This window comes from Pyxicephalus adspersus, chromosome 3 (assembly GCF_032062135.1).
Source record: "Pyxicephalus adspersus chromosome 3, UCB_Pads_2.0, whole genome shotgun sequence".
NCBI classification, from domain to species: domain Eukaryota; kingdom Metazoa; phylum Chordata; class Amphibia; order Anura; family Pyxicephalidae; genus Pyxicephalus; species Pyxicephalus adspersus.
In genome coordinates, this window is record NC_092860.1 from 43459249 (window position 1) to 43479629 (window position 20381).

The window sequence follows — 20381 nt, forward strand, 5'->3', positions numbered from 1 at the left end:
GATATGTACTACAGTAATAAAATGGCATGTTTGTGTACAGGGTAATATGTCTTATGATGTTAGAACCTTGAATTAGTTTTAAAGCTGTCGGCAGAAGCACTACAGCATTTCCAAGAATAAGATTTCCTGGAAAAAGCCTTTAGCTAGACCTCGACAGAACCATGGATAATCCGAGAAAAGTAATTGATTGGTAAATAGCCTACAGAGCAATTCCAAAGGATAGCTAGGAAGGTTATAAGAATGTGGAAGGAATTTAAGAACATGTCAAAGCTGCTTTGGTAACCTCTTGGGTAACCATTTACTTAAATAGTTTGTAATAATAATTTCTATATCAGAAATGAACAGCCACAGCTTTGACAGGCAAATACTTTAATTACTGTAGTAACCAGCAAAAGGTTTTTCAAATTCGTGAAAGCTGAATGCTGAGAAGAATTATGTGACTTTGTAGAATCATATGGGATTACATTTCTTCCAACATGTACAATCATTGTGTTGAAAAAAATGTTATTTGCTATTTCTAATGTTCAATATTTATTTAAATGTTTTATATTTATTATTTGTAGGATACATTCTTCTGTGCATTGTTAAGCTCACCTCCAAACCCCAATGGTGACAGTGGTTTTGTCCTTTTTGATTCCTCTCTGATTAACTTTTTTACTTTTTCCTATTCATGAAAATAGATTAGGTTTGACTTCCTCCAGAGAGCACATTTAAAAAGCACACTGACGAGATTTATAAATGTATAAATATGAAGGCTTATTTTACATGCTGTAAGTGTAATTTAGGTGAGTCTAAAAGTCCTATCAAAAGATGGCTGTATCATACCTGGCCCTTTATTTTTAAGGAGAGATCTGTCTTCTATGGGCAACCATAGAACAGGTACAGTAGATGTCTACTCAGATTAAGTAATGTTTAAACCATTATCAAGTATGTTATTTCTGATCTCACTTTATAAGAGTTTTTTTTTTTGCCTTCCTCCGGATCAACTATGTTTATAGCGTTTTATCTGGAATATGCTGTGGTATGTTGTGGTATGTGTTATGGTATGTTTATTTCCCTAGTGGTTGAAATCGATAGACTTATGTCTTTTTTTTCAACCTAACTGTTTTCATTTAACTAGGTAAAGTGGTAACCATATCATTTAAAATATTATTAATATAATTAAACAGGATTTATATAGCGCCAACATGTTACGCACCCCTGTACAATAAATAGGATTGCAAATGACAGACAGATACACACAGTGACACAGGAAGAGAGGACCCTGCCCCAAAGAGCTTACAATCTAGGAGGTGGGGGAAGTAACACAATAGGAGGAGAAATAAGAAGACATATGCATGTGAAAGGTGCTGGTATTTTCTTGCCACAGGGACATTTAAAATTAAAAGAATAGCCCACAGAGAATTATATATTTTTCTGTTTAGGTGAACTGGACTTTTTAGTATAGGCTTTATATGTCAAAAATTATATATATATATCTTTATACAGTGATTCCCAATTTACCTATTCATAGTGTTGTGTGTCTTTTACAATCTATCATAGAGTATTAGAAAACATTATTTTCAAAATTAATATAATACACTTTGATTATTTTTTCCAAACTGTGTTGTTGCTTTGTGTTTGTCAATGTTTGCGTGTTTGTTTTTTACTTGTTCATAGTTTTGGGAAATTAAGTAGTGGCATAAGTACTGTACTGAGACAAAAGCAGTACATAATACATTTTTCATTATTTTATAAAGGAATAATTTTAATAATTTCTTAAAAATAACACTTAGGGATCTTATGTCCCAAAACATGAATTCTCATTGTGAGGTATTACAATTTTTAAACAGTACATTTTATGTTGATTTAGACAACTTTAGTTGCTTTTTTTCTCCTAAATTTGCACAAAGCTTGGCTTAAAGCAGAAATATTGGTAGATAAAAAAGAGACACATCAATCCAATTGTTTATTGATTTTTAAATGCTTGTAATTATTAGTATCATAATCTTCCTAAAATTACAGTTCCTGTATTGCAATCCTCAGATGTGGTGTTTGCATTAGTTTTCATTGTTTCAGGCTTACACCATATTTTTCATGTCAACCACACCAGATACTGCATTCCTAAAGAAGGAAGATAGAAAGCAAAGCCTTGGTTCTACTATTTGTGGAAGGCAAATAGTGGATAAAGTGTGGAAAACAGTTCAATCTTGTGTTGTGATCAAGTTCTCAACCCTAGGTTTTCAATTGCTCAATATTCTCCAAATGATGTCAACTTACTGCTCAGTATCTATACAATTAGGCTCCTTAACAGCCAGTTACATTTACCTTTTGTATGTTTCTCATTGATTAATATTAAATACTGACTGCAAAACATTGCTCTTTCTTTTGATAAATCTGGTAAAAAAAAAACATTTGGTAATGTCTGTTCCTTAACCTCTCTGATAATCTGTTTATTCATCAATGAAGATGGATATAATAAGTCTACTTTAGTTCTGACCTTTGTCTAAAATATATGTTCTTTGGAAAAAGTGATTCCTACTTAAAGGAAATAATCTTGCATCCATCTGCAAACCAACAATTTACTTAAAAGTTTGCAGTACATGCTGATTTTAAGCATGCAGGACATAAACAATATCATTTGTACTCAACTGTGTGCTTGATTTTCTCTAAACCACACCACTGATTGGCTATTAAAGCCTTTTATGTTATGTTTAAATAACAGTGATGTTAGATTCACAAATATATATATACATATATTTAGCGACTTGTATGTTATACAGGCATTACACTACACTGATTAGCATTAACTATTACGTTTAGATCCAAGATACGCAGTCTAGACTTTGTGTGTCTTTTGATGTTTACATTTTTGTATATGTTGCATATTTATTATGTATGTGTAGGATTATAGAAGTGTCCACCTTTGTGTGGAATGGCAAACTATGCTGAACCTTATCCTATTATTAAAAAAAAGCTCTAAATGTAAGACAAATAAGTCACATTATGTAGTAACCACAGCAAGTGAAAAATTGAGATGTGAAATAAATTACCTGTACACCCTACTTGGCAATGTTAGACAAAAGGATACACCATATTGATGGCACTACGGTACTGAAAGGCAGCAGTGTGTTTCAAATTACTGTTATGCAATATACTGTTTAGGGAGATTATTTTGTACTTTGGTAAGCTTTATTTTTGTTGTTACATACATCTATTATATCATGTTTTCACTTGTATCAAACACTTTCTATAAATGAACATTTCATATAGGTGTTCCATGAAACTATAGAATATTCTATAGAGATGTCCAGTAAGACAGCCCAGTAGTAGCTCTTGTACAGTGTCTATATCACTCATCTACACTCCATACAGAGTTGTATGAATTAAAGACCAGATGTGGGAGGACAGTCCCTCCGATTCATTCAGCAATGTGTATATTCAGAATAGAACAGCATGGAATCAAACTACACTCTATTTTCTGCGTATTTAAGTTTGAAAAAATCTGCACACTCTAAAGGCCTACCTGTATATGGTAAGTATGAAATAGTAAAATGCAGTATATTGTATATACTACATATTTATTGGACAAAAAAATCATATAAAATTTTAAACTATAGTCCCGAGAATCTAAAAATGAATAGGCAATAAAATTATCAAAACACTACATTTTCTTAACCTGTGTTCTTTTTCACATTCAATTATACATTTGAATATTTTACCTAGACTAAATTAAAATTCTATGATTCAATTTCACATCTAGTTAAAGTCTTTAATTAAAAGATAAAAATAACATTTATTGGATTTTTTTTTCAATGTAATAGGCTAATTCAGTGCCTGTATATGTTATACTCCTTCCACCTTATTTATAGAGCCTTACCCTTTTGTTTTTACTGTGATGTTGTAGAGCTTGGATCATATGGGAAACTAAAATATTATGACACTATGACTGAAGAAGGTAAGATTATTTTGTAAACAATTTCTTGCTAGTATTTTGTTCATGTTTGTATTGTATGAGCTTTTATGTACTGCTCATTCCTGCATTGTCCACCAAGGCTGCTAATGCTGTTGTTGTTGTTGCTGCTGTTGTTCTTGGTGTTGTATTATACTCTTCAGTTGTTTTTGTTGTGTTGTATGGTTATAAATTAACATTTGGGTGTAATCCATACAATGAGCGAATGACTTGCATTCAGCATGGCTAAAATACATTTGCATTATCTGACATTTGTAAAGGTCTTTATATCATATTTTATATATTTTCTTAGGAGAGTAGATATTACTTTACTTTTTAGGATTAATACTACTTTTCAGGAGTATTCCTGAGATATTGTGATTTACTTCTGTATGTGACTGAAAGCTGGTTAACTATGACAGTGAAAGAAGTAATAAGTCCTAAATTTTGTTTGTACATTGGTATGCAATATGTACTTCTATGCTAAAAGGCCTTCCATTGTTGGTAGATTGACATTTAGCTGTTGCTTTTCAAGCTCCTAAATTTTGGATCATCATCAAGAAAATGATACATTAAAACTGGGAGAAATAATTAGCACATTTCAGTTATCATCAGCAGTGGAAAAATTAAACCGGTGTGGTTACCATGTGCAACATCTCCAATCATGTGCTAAATTTCTTTTTTCCCATTTTTAATATATTTGCTCCTCAAGTTAAAGCTACAGCTGTGCACCTCAGCAGGACTAAAGACTTATGGTCTAAGTGTTCAGGGCTATGTTCCTCTAAATGTGAATACTTACGTGGTAACCTGCATATACTGCTTTGTATTACATTTGTTTGAAGTCTAGTAGAAATCTACTTGCCAGGGGCTTTCACTTAATTTATATAGGGACTGTGCAGAATATTTATACCCATGTGGTACAAATTCTGGTTCGAGATTAGGTTGCTAACGATTGGACATTTAGGATATTCAGTACCTAAATATACCCAATAGCAATAAAACCAAACCATTGCAGATCCAACTAAGAGTGAGTGTTGCCTTCCTTATGGCTAAGTCGGATTAAGTGGAAATCAAAGTTCTACAGGAAAATCTCTTGGAGCCATAAGAAGTAGACAAGGTGTTCAACTGACTGTTGCCCATTCAAAACTGAAATGGTTTTAGGAGAATGGTTGCAGGTGCATGATACTGTTTTTGTGCTTTGATGTGATCTTTTAAAAAAAAAAAAAAAAAAAAAAAAAATATATATATATAAATCTAGCTTGAAGTTTTAATGAAAACATTTGCCTGAACAGTATCAATACATACTATATTGAAAATCCTGCTATAAATTTTATAGCTAAATTTTAACTATAGTAAATTCAACAATAAATGCTTTTTTTTTTTTTGTTTAAGTACAATAAAGATTGTATTTATTGTACTCATTTCCTGTGTACCTTAAAGAAAGAGTAGTTTATATTTATATTTGCCATTGATAACAATAGCTTTGATATGAATACAGCATAAAAGTTATCCTAAATAACAACATCAATGTGTGCTTGTACACTTCAAATTTAGAAATTCAGGAAAATAGGCCATAGGTAATTAAAAGCCTCTGGACAGAAGTGCTAACAACTAGTGCCAATAAGTTCTCCAGCATTGGGCCTGATTTATTAAAGCTCTCCAAGGCTGGAGAGAATACACTTTCATCAGTGATCCTGGGTGATTCAGCAAACCTGGATTGGATTTTTAAAAGTCATTTGCTATTTGTTAGCAAATATTTGAAATCCTGGACCAGATATATTTCAAGTTTGCTGGATCACCCAGCTTCACTGATAAAAGTGTATCTTCTCCAGCCTTGGAGTGTCTTAATAAATCAGGTGGATTATCTAAAAAGGAAGGCTGCTCTTAGATTAAAAGGAATGTAGGATGACTTTAATAGAAATAGGTTAAATAGAAAATAGACAATCATTTTGTGTAAATAGTTTTACAAATGTATGTTTAAAGGTAAATCTATGCTGAAATAATTAAGTAGCCTCCAATGTCTTCCTCAAAAAATGTTAATTGCATGTTTAGCTGTATATGGACATCATGCTACCCTAATCATGCATGAAAGATGACAACTATTATAGAAGCTCCTTTATATAACATATATAACAAGATAAAGCAAAAATTGTTACTCTTAGCTATAGGCCCTTAATAACCTTTGTACCCCTTTTACCCTGTAGTTTATTTGGTTGATTCGGCAGCATAGAAAGACGAGAGAAACAACAAAAAATATGGTACAATCATTATCTGGAGTTCCTATGGCATCACTAAGCAGAAAGTTATGTGTAGTTCATCAGGAAAACAGCTGAGCTCCATGTTTCCTCTGGGTTCCAGCTGCATAAAGGGAAAAAATCACCAGTGATATTTTCCCAGCAGTAGTAATAGCAGAGCCTGACAGCCCCATGGTTCTATGAAAACTCAGACTTTAGAAAAGAAAGAATATTCTCTTACATTCACAGAGTGGCAATTCAATGTATTATGTGCTTTACACAACAAAGATAATATTCCCAATAAATATGCCCAAGTAAGCAATAATATTGGCAAAATGCCTAAAGTAGTTCATACAGATAATATAGACAAGTAGCAAAACAAAAGCTATAGAAACAAGGCAAAGGAATATTTTGCAGACTACTGTTACTGTACAATTTAGAACAAAATTGTATCGCAGAGATTAAACTGCACTTGATATGAAGGTGGAAAAAGCATGCTTTTTGATGCAGCTATGCCAACAATATACTGGGGAGAGACAATTATGACAGTCCGCTATCTTTAAAACAGCTTACCTTAAGCTGAAGCAACAAAAAAAAATTCTTTTGAGCTCTGGAATGAAAAGAAGCCTAGCCTAAAACACATCAAAATCTTGGGTGTGAGACATACATACATGTTTCTAAAGATTGATGTACACAATGAGAAACTTATGTAAAGGAAGGTATATTTGTCAGCTACAGTAACTCTTAAAAGGGTTACAGAATTCTGCATCTAGATAAAGTAAGAATATGCAGAGGTGTAATTACTAATGAAATATCCCACCAGTGAAGGTTACATTGAAAATGAGTGATTTACCCACATAGCCTCACAACCCCGGCATCAATTGCTCAAAGATTCTTGATGACAAACTAGGCATGAATGTTTTTTGCACCTCTGTTATAATTTTTTTGGTTCCTGGGCTGAATAGGCAAAGTATGATGAGAAGATTGACTTTTTGTACTATTCAAAAAGGGGTTGTCCACTTACCTGGAATCAGTGTGATTTTCTGTTAGCCGACATTTACATCTACTATTGGTCCATTCCCTCTTGTTCTCTGACTTGCTGATGCCATGCTACATTTTTATATTCCATTTGCTCTCTAGCTCCTTGCAGCTGTGGGACACAGCATCTTCTGTGGCAACAAACATTCCACTATAAAGTATTCAATGAACTATGAGCATTGGGTGCTTTGGCCCACTAACATTCTCCATTTAGGGCTTTTCCAGATTTCATTTTGCACTCACATGTTGTTTGCCATTTAGCCTTGGTTTGCTTGACTTGCTTTTAGTTAGGAAGAAATGTTTACTTAAAAATATGTTTTACATTATTTCTTTGTGATTTATGTTATACAGTCAGCCCTAAATAAACAGACACTTTGTCCTTTGATCCAAGCATGTATCCTCGTTATATATCCTCATAATTTGAATGTAGTTAGGTGGGGAACATTTGTGATGTTTTCCCCCAGGAATAACACCTTATTTGTCAGAACATTGTTTCCATTAGATATAGTTGTAATATTACTGCCTAAACCTAAACCAAATATGTAGACATAATTAAGAAAGTCAAAAACTGTCCTCATGATATGACAATATGTATGAGCTCAAAGGTTACATACAATGTCACATGTAATCCAGAACTTTGTAAGCACGAGTGTTGTTTTTATACAGTAAAGGTTTGCTATCGATGGTAAGTATATTAAAGCAGTACTCCCAACATTGTATTTAATATATATAATATTTATAATTATTATATTAATAATAAAAAATATTACAATTTATAATAAGGTATTAATATATAATTTAAAAAAATGTTTACTTATGAAAACAGGCATAGGTTATACAATAACGCAAACAGCTGCAAATTTAAAGAAAACATAATGAAAACTTTCCATTGCCTTACATACATAACAAATATCAATTTTTAACCCCTATTATTTATAAATCAAGACTATTGAATACAAATGGACTTATTCCACATATATTAGACCCAGACCAGAATAGATAGTGTAAAATCAGTGATGAAGCTAGAACAGTGAGCAGGGTCCAGGAGACACCTATACTCTGGAGAGTGTTACGTTTAATTTTAAACAATAAAAAAAATATATATAAATCAGACAACCTCTGCTTGATCAAATAATTTTAGATCATGTATTGCCGGAGATATTCATCCAAAAAGATACTGGAGTTACTACCAAAGATGCTAAGAGAAACAATTGCTTCTACAGCCACTAGTAAAAGTTTACTTTTACAAATAATAAAATATTTCTCTATGCTTCAAAGAGCAGCAAAGAATATGCAAATGCACCCCTTCCATTTATTTGTAAGAATGCTTTTATGTCCTTTTTATTTTATCCTAGTTTGCTAGTAATTGCAAGTCAGCTGATGGTCAAAGAACCTAAATGCCTTTTTCATAAAATATAAATTTTATATGGTTAAACTTTTATAATTAGGTCTTTGGCTAAACTGCACATGCAAAAGAAGTGAATCTCATAAACTGCTATTATTACAGTTGAAGTGGACTTGCAATAGATCAAAAGTTATTTTCAGATGCATAGCATAATGTGTATCCAGGACCTTAGCTAACTAAATAAAAAAATGTATCTTCAGTTTATCCTGTTTCTGTTGATATAAAGTTGCCAATAACATATTACTTTACTATTTTCAAACTTGTGAATAGTGCAATAGCAACACACATAATAGACTAGTAGTCATTTCAAATAGTATTCGGATTTCTTTTTAGAGACGTAAGCACAGAACAGTAGTAACTCTATATACAATGACACAGTGGTGCTCACGAGGCGTTGTATTAAAGAGGGTTTCGGATTAAAAGACATCTGTACGGATGTAAATTTTACAACTCATGATCCTGGCAAGATTGCACATATACTGTTACCCTTTGGTGTAACCTCTCTATAAACTAAACAAATTAAGTGCAAAGAAGGGAAATGACAGATGGCAGTCTGTAATGCACTGGGAAAGAGATTTATTGATTTTAATTACATATCTTTAACCTTCTGTACATTAAGCATTTAATTTCAAGATTTTAGATTTACTTACCTTATAAGGCAGCACTTGCCTATGTATTATTATTATTATTATTATTATTAAACAGGATTTATATAGCGCCAACATATTACGCAGCGCTGTACATTAAATAGGGATTGCAAATGACAGACTAATACAGACAGTGATACATACACAAGAATCCTATGTGGATGGTCATTCCGAACTTTTATGTCATAATCCTGACTGCATTCTTTACAATAATGTTTATTCTTTGTCCTTTGAAAATTTTAGATATGGCTAGTTCCTATTTCGAATGGTCAAAGTGACCCAGCACCTTTCCCCACTGTAATGGAATTTTAGATCAGTGTATTTTCATATTACCCTTTTTTCTGCAAGTTCATTATCTTTTTGTATTCTATGTGCAGGGAACGATTGATAGATACAAGAATTGCATAGCATGCATATTTAGTAAGGTAAAGTTTACAAAGCTTTAGAAAATTGTTACTGTTTTAATGAAAATCTTCAACTATATTTGGCTCTTGAGGACTAGAGTTGGGCAGCCCTGCTCTCATTCTGTTTTATTCACTTTTAGGTTATTGGCATCATACTTTTTGTACATGACTAAGGGTTTACTACAGGTATTTTGAAATGGCTGCACACTTATGGGGGTTAAGGAAAGACGCAGATCCATCACATTTCAACTGTAAAAAGCAGTTCTTCCATTAATATGCTACACTGAACATGATACGGTGGGACATGAAATCTGTGTGATTGTCTGAACCACTCAAAAAAAGGAAAGGAGCTTGAAAAACAAGAAAATAAATGCAGCCAGGTTAATTGGTTAAGAATGTATTTACATAATAGATTGATCTTCCAAATTGCTTGCTCTGGTAACTTATCAGTTAGGCTAATTGTTGATTTGCTTGATCGAACCAGTTAGACAAATTATTATGGGTATTGATATCAGAGGAAGATAGGCTGTAAGGAATAACAGTCTAAAGCAAATAATAAGCCTTGAGGCCAAAGAATACAGCTACCATCTATGCTTGTCTGCAACCTACCTGCTGCCATTCCACTTCAGACTCTTGTCTGGCTGGATCCAAACTCAGGGATGTACCTGTGATGCCCTGGTCAGCACCAGTCCTCACCAGACACAAGTCCCCCAATCTAACACCACAGTCTGGAAGCAGGGGCTGCTGCTATTTCTCTATGCTTTTGCTGCTGCAAGTGACATTGCTGGGAAAAATAGGCTGTGTGGGGAACTGTGGTGTTGCACAGCACGAAATCACCAGCCCGATTAGCATTTCCTAACAGTACCTGGGTAGAATGGGAAGGTCCACCTGGTGCCTTCCTTCCCATTCCAGGGTCCAGAGTCCTGAAACAAACTAACCATAAGCAGCCCTGTGTTTAAAGAGTCGATGCTCTATATAAGGAAAAAACATATCTCCCATACAGTACCAATCCCTGCGGTCCATTTTTTAATAACAATTTATTTCTAAATGGTTAATTGAAAACCTCAATTATTTATAATAGCTATTGTTTGTTGAATTAATTATATTCTAAAGGTAATTAATCAGACATTTATTGTTAGAGTTCAATTTTAAATTTGTTATGTTAACCAAGATGTTGTGTATGGTGTATTTTGTGTCTGTTCTATACTTTGGGAGTTACAAATGTTTCCTAGTACAGTAGTGCTAGTAGTAGAGAACTCCCAAACTAATGCATTTTTTGTGTCTAAGCTTATAAACTTCATGTTAATTAAATCCACTCCTGATTACACTGGTTAACAAACATTTTCTTGCCAAACAGATTAAAGACATGTTAGGTTATATTTGATGCACAGATTCCAAACATGGTATTGGTTTTGCTAGATTGGCTCTAGTTTTTGAAATAATGACCTCATAGAAAACTAATGAAACATAAAAATTCCAAAACATTAAACTAGATAAGCCAACGTATAAACAATTAAATTTTTGAAATACTTAATGTCAATATATTCTATATTCAGTATATTTACAAAACTAATCACAAAGAAGTAATTGAAAAACTGAGTATGATTTCCTTTTATGCTGATGATCAGGACAATCACATTGAAGGCTCCAGCAGTAGTCTGCCATCATGTGTTTATCCCATCTACCCTGATACCTTTCTTCTATCACCTTTATATCTTGATGGAACCTCTCCCCTTGTTCCTCACTGAAATCACCAAGGTTTTCTTGGAATTTTTGCAAATGGCTTCAGAGATAATATACCTTTATGCTCATAGTTTAAGAGCATAAAACAAATCAATGCAAGAAAATGTGGTTTTTTTACCAGTTCTTCATAATTTTGTGCTTTATGGTTACCCAAGAAGTTCTTGACAACCATGACATAGCTGTGCCAGGCAGAAGCTTCAGTATCAGTCATGTAACTTGTGAAATTTGAATCATTTATCAGTTTCCAAATCTGGGGTCAATCAAAGATTCCTGCTTTTAATTTTTCAGTACTCAATCCAGGGAATCTACAAATGTATTTGAAGCAATCACTGTCCTTGTTCAGAGCTCTAACAAATTGATTCACTAATCCCAACTTTATGTGTAGTGGAGGGAGAATGATTTTTTTTTGTCAACCATTGGTTCGTTAATGATGTTCGCCACACCTTTTTTCATGTTTTCCCTTGGAGGCCATGTCACTTTTTTCCAGTGATCCTTCTTTGCTCCACTGTCCCACAAACAGATAAAACATGGGTACTTTGTGTATCCACTTTGGTGTCTTTTTGCTAGCTCTTCTTGGGAGAACTGCTGGTTTGATGAAACACTTCCTTTATATTCACTTCCACTGCTAACTCCTGGATTACACTCCAAACCCTGTATATCCTCCATGTCGGATACAGGAATATCAGGGAGTGTACTGAACACCGGTATGGGAACATCAGCACCATCCGGCACAGGTCGTCTTGCTGATTCCACATCAGGGTACTCCCACTTGTTTTTCTTATAATGATTGAAACCTTTTTCATTCACAGCACAAAAATAACAAACATTATGATGATTTCTGGGTTTTTCCATACCATAGGTACACCAAATTTCAGACTTTTCAGTTTTTCATTTTTCCACTCACATAGACACAAGTTATGCATAACATATGGGGAGCCCAATACTTATCTTGACCCCCCAGTTTAATACCAAAATTTGCAAGATATGCTTGTTTCACAAATTCTGTAATATTTCTTCTCTGTTTTTGCTGAGAATATTCACCATAAATGTAGCAAAATACATTAGGGTAATTTAAACAACTTCTTGAAGAACTCAAAGGAAAATGTATGAATAAAAAGAAGGCAAATGAAAGTTTCATGAAAATAATGCTACATTTAATATATAAGATGCAACATATCAGTGTAAATAAAGATTGATAATAATATGCTGTGTTAACATTTGTTGTTGGTAAAATCGTCTATTGCGATTCCTGTATCACAAGAACTAGAGCCAATTCAATGAAACTGATGTAATTTTTGGAATCAGCAGACATGAAATACAACAAATATATTGAAAAATCCTGAAAGTGTGAATAGGTATTTTTATTTTACAGATTATTGTTTCACAGACTATTATGCTGTTATTTAATTGTTTTGTTTACTTTGATTGCGCTGGTATTATCAAATGGTAAAATCTGTAATAATAGTAAAATGCTGCATACTGTTCTAATTTATGTAACCCTTGTAACACTACTTGGTTAGCTTATCATTATTCTGATTTTATGATGGCATGGGTTTGTCTGTGGTCCAGGATATCTGCCACAGTATCTGGCACTGTTTGATCCCTGGCAATAAAGCAAACATTCTGTCTTAGCTAGAAGTTTGCTAATGACATGGTTCTAAATTGTTAGTATAGTATCCCAGCATAATGATCCCTTGTTATTTTTGTACAGAACCACATTTTCTTGCATTGATTTGTGACACTGTTTCTGTTTAGAGGTCTTTAACAAAAAACACATTGTGGTTGTTGTATTATTATTAAAATTATTAATAAACAGGATTTATTTAGCGCCAACATATTACGCAGCACTTTACATTAAATAAATGTTCCACTGTACCACCGAGGATGCATTGTATGTTTTAGTTTGGTTACAAACTGCTGTACATCTGTATGTATTACCTTCTGTATATTCTTTTTCCAACACTGCTAATTCCTGTCTGCCCTTCCCCCGTCTCTATACTGGATTACTTTCATCTTCATAATCCCTCATTTCCAGACCAAGCCCTCCATACAGCCATTACCTACCATTCAAAAAGTAATAACCTTCCTGAAAGTTATCATATTTGTTTTTTTTTAAAAATTGTGCATTGCAGTATGTTTATAAATTGATTTTGTGTTGTTTTTCTTATTAAGAGAAGTTGATTTTATCTTAGAATTAAAGAAATCCCTTTAAAGGGAGTTTAAGTACAAATCAGAAAAACACAAAATGTTTAATTGCATATATATCATATCAGTATTTCCATGATACACCTCTGGCAGCAGTTATAGCCCTAGGTCTGTATGGACAGGTCTCCATCAGATTTGGACATTTTTTTGTCCCTTCCTCTTGGCTTCTTTGCAGGATGGAGCATAAACAGACTTTTTCAAGCATAGCCACAAATTATCTATTTGATAGAGATCTGGACTGGCCATTCCAAAAACTTTAGCATAGTTGTTTTTAAATCATTCTTATGTAGTTGTGGCATTATCCTTGGGGTGATTATCTTACTACAAATATAAATAATCCTGGGTTTAAATTTTTTGCACTTCATCAAGTTTTTCGTATTTCCTTTTATTTTTCTGAATTTGTATTCACTATGTCCTCACAACCTTTCAGGGCCTTTTCAAAAAAATTAACCCCACAGCATGATGCAGACACCACTATACTTTTTGGTGTGGATGGTGTAATAACAATGATGTTCAGTGTTTGGCTTACACCAGATATGAGGTTTAATCTGATGGCAGCAAAACTCAATTATAGTATAATCAGAGCATATAATCTTCAACCACCTAAGGTTTAAATGTCCTAAATGTCTTTCCAATCTCAGCCACTGTGGCTTGAAACTTCTTCTGAGTGGTAAAAGGTCTCTTGGTGATTTCCTTTGCTAGCCTCCTTCTAGCACAGCCACTTACTTTTAGTGGATGATCTGTTCTTGGCATGTTACATCTTTGATTTAGTCTTTTTATTTCCTAATGATTGATTTAACTGTGCTGCACAGTATATAAACAGAAAATCCCCTATTTAGTGCCTCTTTAATTACTATCTGATGGATTTGCTTGTTCTTTTGTCTTGATGATATAAGTTATGCTGTGATACCTACAGAACTTGGAACTCCATGATGCATGTGTGAGATTCCCAGTTGTCTTGGTATACTACACACAAATCAGGGAATAGCTACTTCAATCAAAAACCTTTTACTGAGTTGTTTTACTTTAGGATAGAGCCCCTTTAAGATATAGCTTGTCATAGAGATTGGGCATATGTCCAAGATGATAGTGCTCATAATGTCATTTTCCCTGGATGAATAAATTGTGTAATTATTGTCTCTGAGTAGTGTTCTGATTGCCACTTTACTCTCATTGTCATGAGTCATGATGAATCAATCAGTCTTGCTCATAATCAGCTTGATTGTTCTATCTGCATACTCGGCTTAGGGAACAAATGCAGGTTTGTAGGCAATAAGTATAACTACAAAAAGTCTTTCATACACTTTAAGAATATCATACTTTAAAATAATTGTTGATTTCTGCATCACTAATATTACAAAACTTATGGAGGAAGGAATAGAAAACCATTGCACAATCCACAATAAATTTGACATTAGTGATACACAATATATATTGGTATAATATTTACTTTTTTTTCTAGAGCTCATGTACATATACATTTCAATTTTGATATTTTATTAAAATACTAAGAAAACTCTGATGTGCAACCAACTTTACCAAAACCTTTTCATATCCAAATTAATAATAATACACTTGTGATGTTTAGTATGTTTAACACAGAATGACCCACTCTAATATACACAAAACACCTATATATTTGTCCATCTGATAACCGATCAGTTACGAATTTGGACCCAATGGCAGCTTTGCAGTGTATTAAGATACAAAAATGACCCATTGGTACCAGTCTCCTTATAATCGGTGTGGTGGGTGCTTCAGTACTAGGTGGTATGTCTCTCTGCCATTTCACTGTGTTCCATTCTACATTATAGAGAGTCTATGAAGGTGTGCTTAAGAGTCAGGTCAATGTAATCAAACATGAGTGATGATTAGTAGAAGAGTGCTGTGTCAAAACTAACAGGTTTAGGCTTGTAGTAGACACTGATAGGTTGGATCTACCTCTACCTTCTTATGTCTCTCAGCAGTAAAGGACTGGCTGCTTTAGACCTGGGGTCAGTCAGAGTTGAGTGGCCCACAGTAGCGGATTATCGGATCTATGTTTATAACAAGGATTATGAAAAGAATGCAGAGTTCTTTCAATAATGGCTCACTGCACCACAGCTTTGTCCTCTTGCAGAACAGTCAATAGTTGAACAGATATATTTTTTGATCTAATTTCTGCTTCCCATGTAATGAAAGCTTAGTTAACAAAGTTATCCTGAAACTCTACAGCATGTTTCTCCATGCTCAGTTCCATGTCATTTGAGGAAACCTGTATTAAAAAAAATCAACTCATTGTGATCTATCCTTTCTATCAAACCCTGAAATGAAGATGATCATAATTTCTGACTCTGACTTTGGCTTTCTAATCTGCATGTTCTTTTTTAGGGCAGTGCTTCAGAAAGTTTTGAAGTTATTGTATTAGCATCGTAGCCAGACAAGTAGTATTCCTAAAAGGAAGCAAGCAATAGCAGGCCTGAAAGCAGAACGTTCTGCTTTTCAAATTTGTGCTTTATTACTGGAAAGAACAGACGATGTTCCTTCTGCAATAAAACATACTTACCTGCCTGATCCCTGTCAAAAAAGCATCCAGTGCATCCTAGTCCCACAGACTCCTGTGCAAGAGTTATGTCATTCTGGCCTGGTTATTCAAGAAGGTTGAAGATCTATTTTTCAATGTTTTACCCAAGATTCACACAAATTTAACTCATGATTGTAAATATATATAAGAGGTGTGTGAATATATTATGAAGGGATTTCCCTACCCGTTCTTTCAGATTGCATTAGTGTAAAAGTAGCCCCCCACTATGTATTTCACATATGGAGAAAATGGAAAATTGAAAGAAAAGAGAAGGGCCACAAGGCTGCTTTTCAATAGTTATATTTCTTCGAGTAATTAGTGGCAAGTATAAATATACATTAACATATTAGTACCTATTCATCTCCCATTGTAAAGTCATGCGGTGGAGACTGCTGTACTAAACATACATATCTTGTGCTATGGCATAGAATAGTCAATGAAACGTCTTGTTACCCAACGCGTTTCACTCAGTGTTATATTATAGACATATGAATTTTGGTATGTTTCAGATGATAAAGATTGCAGCAGTCTGTTATGTAATTGGTGAGGAGTGTGGGAGGATATCTATATATTGGAATTAGCCTATAGATGGGTGTATAATAAAAGAAAGGGTGATTGTTGTATTCAAGCAGTCAAAAGGGTGTGAATTTGGATGAAAATCCAAGTTGTGTGAACTTGGATAAAAATATATTTAGATACAACCTGCAGTATAACATCCGGGGTTCCCTATTTGGTGTTTTATCTTCATATTATATCTTATTGATACAATATAAATATTAAGGTGTTTGTCAGTGAAATTGCAACATTTTTACATTTGGTTAATTTAAAGGTGTACCTGCAGGCTGTTTCTGAAAAACTATTCAATCATGTTAAAATTAAATTCCTTTTTGCATGCGATTGAGTGTTCAAACTGGGTTAAAAATGTATTTTGATGCTAAACTCTACTTGGAACCTTATACTACCCTCAAACCTCACTCAACATCACCCCCCCCCCCCCCCCCCCCCCCCCCCCCCCCACACACACACACACACACACACACACACACACACACACACAGACACACACACACATTGTGGTACCCTTTTGTATTTTTTAATTTCCGTGACATCATTAGCAGTGAGTATGACAGTGCAGGGAGAATAATGACAAGTCTCTCTACTGCTCTTACAACTATGTCCTATTTCAGAGAAGCACAATAACCCTGCTTATCTTTATCTAGTATTCTACAGGTATACTGCAAATTATAGTCTACAGACATCCCTTTGTATCCACCAATACTCTGATTAATTATTCTTCCCATTGATCACCACATTAATTCACTGTTAGCTGTGGATACAGTAATTTTAGAAGGGGTTCTCTAAGGACCTTAAAGGTATGCCAAGGGATCCCCTACGTTGAAAAGCTTGAGAAACACTGTTCTGGATATTGCACATAAAAACAAGTGAGCAGCTTTCATACGTCTATACTGACATTCTAGCCTTTTTGAGGTCAAACAAATATACACCAGGGCCAATATAAACAGTAGCCAAATATTTTGATGATTAGTTTTTGAGCTTTGAAAAAACATGAATTTGCAAAAAGAACACAAAGACAAACACCCCAAAGAACCCAGAACTCTATACATAGTGATCCTGGGGGAATTTAATGTGGGATTCAGTTTGCATAAAGCATTAAAATTAAGTAGAAGTTCTAACCCTTCCTAGTAAAACAATGCTTGTAGGGACAGAAGAATGGGTAATGACCATATCTATTTCAGTTTCTGTACCCTTCAACCCCAAAACATTGTCACTGTCAAAGTATAGGCACATTTATACGACTTTGGTTGTCATTGTGCTGTGCTATAATAGACAAAGAATGACTTATAGTAATAATAATACTAATAATATTCAGTGGTGCCATGCACAACTACAAGATATTTTCTTGGAAATTACTTTCTATTCCCTTTCAAAAGATGAAAATATGCACATATTAAAGCCCTTTAATTCTATTCAACTCATGTCAATAACATGAGCTGATTTATGAAAATATGATTATTTGGTATTATTCCCTAGAAAATAAAGCCTGACTGGTTGTACACCTGAATGGCCACATTAAAATGCATGAATAGATTGAAGATTTGTAAATTAAAGACTGAATAAATGCAAACAGGACAATAAATGATGGCTATATATTACTTGGTGTATATTTGCACATGAATATCTATGTATTTCTCCATTCACAAACCTACATATTGAATGATATTATATATATATATATAATAACCATTTCATGACACTGGAAAGAAAAACAGTTACAGGAACTAAAGGTATGTTAGCATTGATAGTTATTATTATTGTTCCTTCTCTGTAATATTATGTTTTTCTACATAGTTGCTTTTACTATAAACACTATTGATATACAAAAAATGGTTGCTATAAAAACAGTTTTTTGAATTATAGGAGTTTTTATGGTACTATGTCCATAGAACACTGGATTTATTGGTACTCAAGACCTTGTTTTCAGTAACTTTAATTACCATATCAACTAACACTCTTTTCTTTTTACACTGTGTAGCAAAGTTTAAATTAATTTCAGTGTAAGGTATGTGTATTTGGTGTCAGATTTTTCCTTTAAGTGAATAAAACCAGTGGTGCATTTGTGCAGGTAGCGGTATTTGTCAGAGCACCAGTGGGTAAAGCAAAGATCTTACTGGTGTGCGGTTACAGGTAGGTATACATAATGACCAAACTGCCTAAGAAAGAGAAAAAATAGAGGGCAATAAATTATGTATCTGATAGAACTTCACAAATCTTTTTGGTGGTCACACATTTGTTTACGCTTTCACTCATTTGTTCATGTTGTTGCCGTTGGTCTATTTATTTTATAATTTTATAATGGTCTGATTTATTTTGCAGTTACCTTGTCTCTAAATATGATACTAAAATGATGCTTGTACTGTATATTGGTTATTAATGGGGGCCTGGTGTTCGTAGGTGAAAGAAGTGGACAGGAGCAACAGATTGATCTAATATGCTTTTATAGTGCTGTTTTGCACACAGGAAATGTAACAGAGTAGTAACCTTGTTCTTTATAGGAGCTTTCAATGTTCAACTTTGAGGAGCAACCTGGTGGAATAATTTTATTTTTTCTATAAAGTGAGTCTAAGTACAAAAATGATATTGACATGGATATGAAAACCCATTGTTGTAGAATAGATACAATGGAATATCTACAAGGTCATATATTTCTTTCTGTATTGAGGAGGTAACACCTAAGGTGAAGAAAGCACAGAACATGGGTGTTATATTGAAGTTATCACTACAACTGAATTCATCACTCTAGACTATATTTAAAAAATGATGTTTTTTTTTTTTTTTGTGGGGGAGTCACTTGTTATGTATCCTTAGTGATTTAGAGAGCAGTTGCACTTTATAATTTATTACATGGTAGATATATTTTAAATATAGTGCTGCAGGTTATCACATTATACATTTTCAATATAATTTACAGTATCATTATTTCTGTAGCTTATTTTTTATGATAGGAGATTTGTTTGGGTTACGGTAGTTGTACAGGTGTACTTACCTATACTTACTTACCTAAAAGTGGTTTTGTCAAGAATCCTAAAATATTCACTTTCACCAAAGATACAGGCTTTTTTATATAACATTTCATTAGATAAAGTGAAGCTGCAATTTTATATTCATATTACTCCCTGCTGGCAGGTGCACAGCAAGGGTGCTGTACTATGTACTAACCCTCATGATCATATAGACAGTATATTCAAGCTTCTGAGTTAGAAATTACATCTCAGTGTTCTAGCACAGAGTTTAGGAGTTAAAAGAAAATAATCAGTTTGAATTACTAAAGGAAAATAGGATGTTAATTTATTATTATGAATTGCAATGGCTAATTCACTTAGCTTACTAAATGAGCTGAAGCTTTGCAAGCAAGTGATTTTTTTACATAAATGGTACTCGTTGCAAAGCAAATGTTTTTTTTTTCTCAGACAAATTCTTAGAAAATATCTCTCTTCCGGAGATCTAACAAACCTCTAGTTCTGAGCTCTTCAAAATCCAACAAACTGAAGTCTCCAAAATCAGCTAATTTCCAAGGTCCATTTTCTTCCATTTTTTATTATAAAAACTTAGACCCTATAATCAATACTTGACCTATGTTTTCAGTTACCCTAATTCGTAACTAAAATTACACAATTTAAAAACTGCTAGCA

The 20381-nt window shown here is 33.6% G+C and overlaps 1 protein-coding gene across 6 annotated transcripts in view; it reads left to right on the forward strand.

Annotated features, from left to right (window-relative positions):
* The window catches only part of SLC24A2 (solute carrier family 24 member 2), an 89567-nt gene that overhangs the window by 52935 nt on the left and 16251 nt on the right, over window positions 1-20381 (forward strand). For 5 of the 6 annotated variants that reach the window (XM_072404381.1, XM_072404379.1, XM_072404382.1 and 2 more), the window contains one exon: window positions 3887-3937. The exons of the other annotated variant lie outside the window; for it this stretch is intronic. In XM_072404381.1, the coding sequence (XP_072260482.1) occupies window positions 3887-3937 (51 nt within the window). The remainder of the gene's footprint in view (window positions 1-3886; window positions 3938-20381) is intronic. 6 annotated transcript variants of the gene reach the window in all.